A 9,491-nucleotide genomic window follows, 5' to 3' on the forward strand; every position below is an offset into this window, starting at 1 on the left:
ATACATATCAAGATCTTAAAACAGTGTCTGCTACTACATACTTAAAAAAATGAATTATTACAAAATGAGCTAAGATTTAGTATAGAGATTAGAAAGCAATTTTTATAAGTTTGCCTTAAACTGACTCTGGAAAAATAGGTGGGAACTGAAAGAACATACTTGATGAGAGTATTAATGCAGGCACAGGCAGAGGAATAAACGTGATGTTTAAGTATACAGCTGACCTTTGAACAACAGTTTGAACTGTGCAGGTCCACTTATATTTGGCTATTTTTCAATAGTAAATACTATAGTACCACATGACCCATGGTTGGTGGAATCCATGGGTTTGGGGTGACCACAGATATGAAGGGCTGGCTATAAGTTTTACTGGGATTTTCAATTGCTTCGAGGGTCAGTGTTCCAACCCCCATGTTGTTCAAGGGTCACTGATAATAAACCTAAGAGCATAGAAAGGTTGTATACAATCTAACATTTGCTAAACTCAATTAATTCCAAGTGACATTTATCATTTTACATAAAGAACAATGTTTATTTTAAATCTACTGTTAGAGGGTGAAGGAGGTTTAATAAAAGTTTGTCCAATAAACTGAAAGTACCTCAAGACTTACTCTACTTTGTGTCCTTAGGCCCTCCCTACAATATAGTAGGCACAGGAAATAATATGCCGTACTGAATCCATAATAACTACGTAACTGTATCAATACACCAATATAAAAAATTTAATACAAATGTAAAACATACACATTTAACTTTATTTCATCATTGCCATTTAAAGCTTGATTTTATAAAACATCAAAGACATTCTTAAGAGTGCTGTATCACAACAATTTGAAAAGTGGGAATATCCACAGCTTTATAGGCTCAAGTTACATAAATTAAACTCAAATAATTGGACATTTTTTCAATACAGAAACTATACAAATGAAATAAATGACAAGAGGATGCAATAGGAGAAATATGTCACTACTTATGGACTATCATTAGTTACTTTCAGGATGTAAATGAAGATTCTGAATATTCATATTTCTTTTGTTCTATTTCATATTTAAATATTTCTCTACATTCTGAGTCAAGCTACTTGACCAAAAGTCTGATTTAGGAAGGCATTTAGCAAAAGTTTTTCCACCTATGGTTACTACCTCCAAAGAAAGTAACACTGCAGTACTGATGCAATCTGCGCAGTTACTTTACTTTAATGTCAACCCTATGGAAAGTCAGATAGGTACCAAAAACGGAACAATTTTGCACAGATTCAGTTAGGTATCATGTTAAGTTTTCCTCATCTAAAAATTAACCAATGAAGTAAAACATACCAACTACAGTTGACCTGGTAGGAAAACCACATTTGAGAGTTACAAGTACGTTATTGTCCATATCTCATCCTCAGTCATTGACAGGAATTTTGTAGGCTACCATGCTGTTTACTTTGTGAATTGTAGTAGTAAATGAACGAAGACGAACTTCCTCAGAATTGGTAATGAACTGTGGTCCCGACTCTTCCCATTTTTCAGGTACAACCAGATCTTTGTCTGTATAAATGAGGAGATCAAATGAACCTAAATTGGAGATAAAATCATTAAAGTACATTATTTTTTTCCAAAGTAGAAGAACCCTCCTTGTCTCTCTCACATTTTGAACCACCCAGAGTATTAGAAAAGAGAGTTTAGCATGGTCTGTAATAACTAGTCAATTGCTTTTCCTCCATAGAAATTTACTGTATTACAGAAAATATTGTACTCCTTTTGCTTTATCTTATGAAAACTTCAAGTTTTCTTTTTTTTAAAAGAGAAAACCATTATCTGCAGAAAGTATGGAGTCAATCACACAGGACAGCATAAAGGCAACCTGAAGGAAAGCTAACATCTGGGCTCTGTGACTGATGTAGCCTGGGGCCTAGAGCAGTGTCTCGCATATAGTAGGCATTCAGGAAATATCTGATAAGGTAGAAAAGCAAGACAGTTATGGCTAGCCTTAAAAATATACATAAAAAAATTAAGATAATGAACAGGATTACATTAACACATTCAAGAATGAATATTGTGGAATACTTTCATTCCTTTCCTTTTCAGAATTTCCAAATTTCTAGAATGCATATAACACTACTTCTGCTTTATAATGCGTTTTTCATTTTTATTATGTAATATTAATAATTAAGAACAAATTTATTATGTAATATTAATAATTAAGAAAAAATTTAATAAAGGACTAATTCTTAAAATAGTAGCTTAGTCTGTTCCCTGACAAATTTTAAGTCAATGTGAAGTTGTATAATACTTACAAGAAACTTCCAACAGTGGCAGAAATGTTACTGTAGCTGTGATCTGTCTGATCACTGAACGGATTTCATCTTGGATAGCTTTCTGAGACTTTTCTCTGGGTGCACTATTGAAGAAACCAAATCAATTTAAGTGTTAACAAATTAATTTAAAACATTGGTAAGACTGATTAAATGTTTCCAAGATCAAATGAGTAATACATTAAAATGGAGTTTTTTTTTTTCTTTTTTTTTTTTTTTAAGTTATATCATTAGGGCCTATATACCACAAGAAGCATATGCATTTTTATTATTTCATTTATCATTCCAGTCATTTTCTAGGGGTGGTCTTAAAATCAGGTCATTTGTTATCAGATAATCAGAAAACTGGCCAAGTGCTTCAAGTTAGGAAAACTACAGCACCTTTCAAAAAATGAAAATAATAGTATCTAATAATAATAGTATCTAAAATATTTTGTTGGTGCATTTTTTGTAATGCTTAATTCCCTACTGCCTCAAATAAGATATTAAATTAAATATTAAATTATTCTTATAAGCTAAAAATTTCCTAAAATAAACCAAAGCCTTCAGAAGCAAACTACATTTCATTATGAAAAATGATTCTGAATTTACCAGTAAGCAAGCCTAGGACTATGCTAGACATGATCATATAAGCATTTCCCATTCAGGTGGGCTGGAAACTTTTTTATGAAGTGTCTTAGAAAATTTGGGGCATTCAATGAAATACAATAGAGCTGAATCTTAGGCTTGGGGAACCTAGGATAACCCCTGATGGTTAAAAGTACCTTTAAACAATTCACTAAACGGGTCACCAAGTACATACTACCATAAACACTGAAGGGTGAAATTCACCAATTTACTCTATAGGCAATTATGTTAAAAGTTCACTGTCTTATATAAGACTAAGGAGACTAAGGATCAAATTAAACATCCTAGCCATTAAAAAGAATACATTTGAATCAGTTCTAATGAGGTGGATGAAACTGGAGCTTATTATAGAGTGAAGTAAGCCAGAAAGAAAAACACCAATACAGTATACTAACGCATATATATGGAATTTAGAAAGACGGTAACAATAACCCTGTGTACAGACAGCAAAAGAGACACTGATGTATAGAACAGTCTTTTGGACTCTGTGGGGGAGGGTGAGGGCAGGATGATTTGGGAGAATGGCACTGAAATATGTATAATATCATATGTGAAACGAATCGCCAGTCCAGGTTCGATGCATGATACAGGATGCTTGGGGCTGGTGCACTGGGATGACCCAGAAGGATGTTATGGGGAGGGAGGAGGGAGGAGGGTTCAGGATGGGGAACACGTGTACACCCGTGGCAGATTCATGTTGATGTATGGCAAAACCAATATGATATTGTAAAGTAATTAGCCTCCAATTAAAATAAATAAATTTACATTTAAAAAAAAACATAGTAGACAAAAATTGTATTTTATATGAAACTTGTTCAATATAATTAGAACTCATTTGGTAATGAAAATAAATTTTAAAACATACGAAAATGGAAGTAATTCCTACTTACCTGTCATCTTTTGCAGTCTTGTCACACTCAATATCAAACTGCCATCTTTCAAGGACCTCTCCACTTTCAATATTTGAGATGACTACCACCAGTTTCTGAACTGAACACTTGTATAACCATTCTGCAATACACAAAACAAGGCATCTCTTTTAGTTTACTGCATTACAAAGCAACTCTCCTACCAAGACCAACTTCCTATCCTCAGCAAATTTCTCCCACTGCTATTTTGGTTCTCCTCCAAATTGTGCAGAAAATTTGCCCCATCAATGGTCTAGCTCCCAATTTCAAATTCTCAGTATTTGTGCCAGGTATAGCACTGGGTGCTAAGACAGTGAACATGAGGTACTTCCATCCTAATCCAAGGGAAGGGTGAAGGAGATGTCATTACTCTAACAGCAACAATAAATGTGCAATTGTAACTGCTGTAACTGCTGTGATGGTGCAGTTTCCTAGGACATAATAGCGGTTACCTATGATGGTGCAACACATACTACAATTAAAGCACAGAATAGGAAATTCTGACTGAGGGGGTTTGAGTTTTGTTCTAAGAGACAACAATATACATATGCAAAACAGGGAAGAGGGTATAGGTTTTAAAACACGAAATGATGGGTTTATGTTGGTGGTGTGAGGTCTTAGTTGAGGCACGTGGGATCTCCCTGCTAAAGCTATAGGTCTTGGACTCAAAACAGATCACTGGATCAGAGGACTGAAAGGAGGCCAATACAACTGCAATTTAAGAAACGGAGGATGAACAAGGCTGGTCTGACAAGAATAATGGGCCACACCACACAAGGTCATGAGCGCCAAATTAAAGATGTTACACTCTAAGAACTAAGGAGGTCATTACTGTGTTTGAAGCAGAGTATGATGTGACTCAAGTTGTATTTGAAAACTATCCTTCTGGGTGTGATGTAGAAAGTAAACTGGAAGTAAACAGGGGATCTAGGGCACTAATTCATGAGTAACTCAAGCAAGAGCGAATCAAGACTTAGAGAAAGATATACTGGTAGAGATGGAGCAGTAGACAGATTCAGGACATTTCATGGTTAAAACTGTTAAGATTTATTGGATTACCTCAGGGTAAGGAAGAGGAATGAATCAGGGATAGCTCCCAAGTTTCTGATTTATGTCAGTAGTCGGATGGTTGATCCAGTCACCAAGAGGAAAGAGAACTGAAATGGAGATGATCCTAAACTCAGTTTTTAGAGAAATGGTAGACTGGAAGAAACACAAGCTGGAATCAAGATTGCCCGGAGAAATATCAATAACCTCAGATATGCAGATGACACCACCCTTATGGTAGAAAGTAAAGAGGAACTAAAAAGCCTCTTGATGAAAGTCAAAGAGGAGAGTGAAAAAGTTGGCTTAAAGCTCAACATTCAGAAAACGAAGATCATGGCATCCGGTCCCATCACTTCATGGGAAATAGATGGGAAAACAGTGGAAACAGTGTCAGACTTTATTTTGGGGGGCTCCAAAATCACTGCAGATGGTGACTGCAGCCATGAAATTAAAAGACGCTTACTCCTTGGAAGGAAAGTTATAACCAACCTAGATAGCATATTCAAAAGCAGAGACATTACTTTGCCAACAAAGGTTTGTCTAGTCAAGGCTATGGTTTTTCCTGTGGTCATGTATGGATGTGCGAGTTGGACTGTGAAGAAGGCTGAGAGCCGAAGAATTGATGCTTTTGAACTGTGGTGTTGGAGAAGACTCTTGAGAGTCCCTTGGACTGCAAGGAGATCCAACCAGTCCATTCTGAATGAGATCAGCCCTGGGATTTCTTTGAAGGAATGATGCTAAAGCTGAAACTCCAGTACTTTGGCCACCTCATGCAAAGAGTTGACTCAATGGAAAAGAGTCTGATGCTGGAAGGGATTGGGGGCAGGAGGAGAAGGGGACGACAGAGGATGAAATGGCTGGATGGCATCACTGACTCAATGGACCTGAGTCTGGGTGAATTCCGGGAGTTGGTGATGGACAGGGAGGCCTGGTGTGCTGTGATTCATGGGGTCGCAAAGAGTTAGACGCAACTGAGCGACTGAACTGAACTGAACGACTGAACTGAACTGAACTGTGAAGTGGTATATTATACAGCTGCATAAAGACATTAAGGGAGTCACTCAATAAATGAGCCAAGAGTTAGGAGAGGCTTTGGTTAGATATTGATTCATGAGTCAGATACACAAGATGTTACTAGAATTATGTGTGTATATGTAAGAGGTCAACTAGAGAGAGATTACAGTTAAGAGGGCCTCAGACTGAGCCCTCAATCTTAGAAACTGAGAATACTTTATTCAGGAATTGGTAGGTTTTTTTTTTAAAGAGATAGAAAATATTTTAGAAATATTGAAGGCTTATGGGTCACCTACGTAGCATAGTCTTCTTTAAAATGTAATATTCTTAGCTTGCAAGCAGTACAAAATAAGCCACTTGTTGGATCTGGCCTGTTGGCCTCGCTCACCCCTAGCATATGTGAACAACTTTTACCAGTTTACCTGTGAAAAAGAGACTGAGTGGTCATTTGAAGATATGGGGAAGTTGGTGATTTTTTTCTCTCTTAAAAATGGAAATGAAACCAATGGGAATAATCCAAATGGAAACAAAGAAAGTGACAACATAAGAGACAGGAAATAGGGTAAAGTTCCTAAGGCTAGAGAAGTGGAATTTAAAAGACTGAATAATTTGCCTGTAAAGCATTTCCTCCATTTTAACTAAAAGGGAGAAATTAAGTAGGAAAGTGTAGATACATCTGACAAGAAATGTTATTGGTCTCAAAGGACACAAACCAAAACCCAGTAACTTAGGCAAGGCTGGCTTGCTACTTCTTCAGATTAAGATGAAGACATACATCCATAGTTGCCTAGAGGTTCCATAGCAAACAATCTGAGTACAGCCGTAGGAATGACTATGGGTGGCTTAGCTCTGAAGTTAATGAAAACGTAATGATGTAATCTGAAAATGAAGCTAGTTGAAACAACAAAAGTGATTCATGAATTTTAAAGTTAAAAAAAAAAATGCAGCTGTAGTATTTTTAGAACTAGTATTTTGGAAGATCTAATGAGCAGAAAGGGAGAAACAATTTACAACACAGAGAAATTAGAAATGAGAATCCTAAGTGGAGAGAAATATGAAAAAGAAACTAGTAGAGATTCTAGAAATAAAAGGAATAGATGGAGCATACTAATCCAACAATACTGCAACTTCTTGAGCTAAAAGAAGAAAATGAGTGTGCAGACAGAAAAGGCTTACTGACTCACAGGCATGATTAAAAAAAAAAAGACAAATGGAAACAGGTGAAAAATAAGAAAATTCCAATGAGTGCTGTTATTTAGTAGTTCCTTCTTTTTAAAGTTTAGTTCCCTAAATTGAATCTGATTTTAGTTCCTTCCTCTTAATATATATAATGATGGCTTTAGACTCCAAGCAGCTACAAAAAATATATGCAGTGGATTTTTCTCAGATAACAAACGCCATCATAATTACATAAAATTCCAATGTGTTCTATCATCCCTGAAGGAGTTGATGGAGATTGTTTTGTTAAGCCATATCAGATTCCGAACCTTAAAATATTCAGCCTACTCAAAAGTGGAGGAAGGGTAGGAATTCTTTCAATTTGTATGTTATTTGCTTCCCTCTCAACTGGTTCACTGTATTGGAGATGGTAGTGCGGTTTACACTACCCTATACAGAGCTGAAAAATGACCACCAAGAAGCTAGAAAATGTGGATGGTAGGTGTGCTCGTATCCAAGTCTTTACAACCCAATGGACTGTAACCTGCCCGGCTCCTCTGTCCATGGGATTATCCTGACAAGAATACTGGAGTGAGTTGGCATTTCCTCCTCAAGGGGATCTTCCAGACTCAGGATGGAACCTGAGTATTCTGTGTCTCCTACATTGGCAGGCGGATTCTTTACCACTGAGTCACCTGGGAAGCCCCGAGGATCTTATTAACATAAAGGCCTGCAAAACTCAAAACTGTGTCCAACAATAAAATACCTTTTAGTTGATCCACCACATTATTTAGGTATTTTATGAGCTCAGGATCAGTAGTTACAAGCAAGGTGAGTCCATATTTCTGCACCCGAGTAAAGGTTTCCGATGGATATATGCCACGCTGATATAAAATACTGTTGATGCCAAATGCTGAAAACATAAGAAATATTAAAGTCATCGTCACGTTGTAAATTCAGGGGAAATAAAGCATATGTAGATGGGGCTATGGTTTCATTAATACTGTAAAGTTATAAATGTCTAAACACGTGTTTGTGTTTTGCTGAAAGCCGAGTGGGTACAAAGTGGCATTAAAAAAAATCCTTAAAATCTTGCGTCTAAGTGATAGCTGCATTTATGTGGCAACAGAAGAAAAATGCCAAACTGCACTAATCTACCAGTGCCAAATTTCATGTCATTGTAAAACAAGTCCAGATGCCTCTTTTATGATTCGAGGGTGTCAAAACAGGCAACTGACAGACGGGTACCAAGCCCGGGCAGGCCTCTCCCCGTCTCTCTTTCCTCCTCTTATCCTCACCAGTCTTGCCAGGTTCTGTCAGCAGGTACACCTGGCCGAGCTCAGAACAGCTCTTCCCGAGGTCTAGCCCGTCACGGTCCACCCCCGAGGCCCCTCGCCGTGGGGGCGGGGGGTGTGGGAGGAGCTCTGCATTGGAAAGAAACGCTCCCGCAAAGGGGACCCCCGCAAGGCGGGCCCCTGCAGCGCCCGGGCCGCCTCCTCCGCCGGCAGCAACACGAGCGGAGGCGGCGCCCGCCGCCCCACTTCCTGAGCCCTCCTGCGGGCACCGGAGGCCGCGGTACAAGGGCCGGGATTCGGGGCCGCTCCGGCCGAGCCGCGGGCCTGCGGGCGGCCTGCGCTCGGCTCTCCCCGCCCTCCGCCCCGCGCGAGGAGGACTTACAGAAGAACTCGGCCACGATCTCGGCGCTCCCGCGCAAGGTGATGCCTTGCTCCCGGGAGAGTTGCAGCGCCATGGCCAGGCCCACGGATGACGGTACACGCTTCCACCCAGCAGAAAGCGACGCCAGGGGCTTCCGGAGCAGTTCCCCGCCACTCGTTTCAAAAGGAACGACGCAGGACGCCGTCGCGCCCTTTGCGCAGGCGCGGAGCGCGTCTAGCCCCTCCCCCCCCGCCCCCCCCCCGGGGTCGGGCCCTTTGCGCAGGCGCGAAGAGCCTCTAGACCCCGCCTGTCGCGCCCTTTGCGCAGGCGCGAAATGCCTCTAGACCCCCGCCCTGCGCGGCGGTGTCCGGCCGGTTCTCTAGGCCCCTGCGGGAAGCGGCGGTTCGCGCAGGCGCAGTGGGGAGGCGTGGCGGCGCCGTTCCCGGGCGGTGACACCTGGCCGGGTTCCTGCTGTAGTTGTGGGCTGGCTGGCGGGCTGGCGGCTAGAGGGGAAGACGGTAGGTCCAGGTTTTAGTGGCCGCTCTCTGGGTCTGCGGACAGAGCGACCTAGGAGCACAATTCCCGAGTTTGGGAGATTCTTTGAAAGTTTTATGAACTGTCCGCCACCCTGAGTGGCCCCAGTGATCCTTAGTCAGCGGTTGGAATTTGCTAGGTGCTCTGGGAGTTTGCTTCCCCAGTGGCTCAGACGGTGAGGACTCTGCAATGCCGGAGACCTGCAATGCACGATCCCTAGGTTGGGAGGATTCCCTGGAGAAGGGAAT

The 9,491-nt window shown here is 40.5% G+C and overlaps 1 protein-coding gene across 1 annotated transcript; it reads right to left on the reverse strand.

The window, feature by feature from the left end:
- Positions 1–734: 734 nt before the first annotated feature.
- Positions 735–8,947, reverse strand: LOC129640873 (mitotic spindle assembly checkpoint protein MAD2A). The gene is made up of 5 exons (XM_055565851.1): positions 8,731–8,947; positions 7,820–7,966; positions 3,817–3,937; positions 2,282–2,385; positions 735–1,559 (listed from the first exon to the last, which is right to left on the reverse strand). The coding sequence occupies exons 1-5, from the start codon at positions 8,801–8,803 to the stop codon at positions 1,387–1,389; spliced, it is 618 nt and encodes a 205-aa protein (XP_055421826.1). The 5' UTR covers positions 8,804–8,947; the 3' UTR covers positions 735–1,386.
- Positions 8,948–9,491: the final 544 nt, after the last annotated feature.

Source organism: Bubalus kerabau, unplaced genomic scaffold, assembly GCF_029407905.1.
Source record: "Bubalus kerabau isolate K-KA32 ecotype Philippines breed swamp buffalo unplaced genomic scaffold, PCC_UOA_SB_1v2 scaffold_50, whole genome shotgun sequence".
Lineage (NCBI taxonomy): Eukaryota > Metazoa > Chordata > Mammalia > Artiodactyla > Bovidae > Bubalus > Bubalus kerabau.

What these genes read in the sequence shown, in the direction of transcription:
- LOC129640873 (XM_055565851.1), bottom strand. Translation starts at nt 8,803, where the DNA reads ATGGCGCTGCAACTCTCCCGGGAGCAAGGCATCACCTTGCGCGGGAGC. An exon ending in TGTGGTGGATCAACTAAAAG is followed by an intron (nt 3,938 to 7,819) that starts GTATTTTATTGT and finishes TGTGTATTGCAG; the next exon opens with AATGGTTATACAAGTGTTCA. An exon ending in GCCACTGTTGGAAGTTTCTT is followed by an intron (nt 1,560 to 2,281) that starts GTAAGTATTATA and finishes TCTCCAATTTAG; the next exon opens with GTTCATTTGATCTCCTCATT.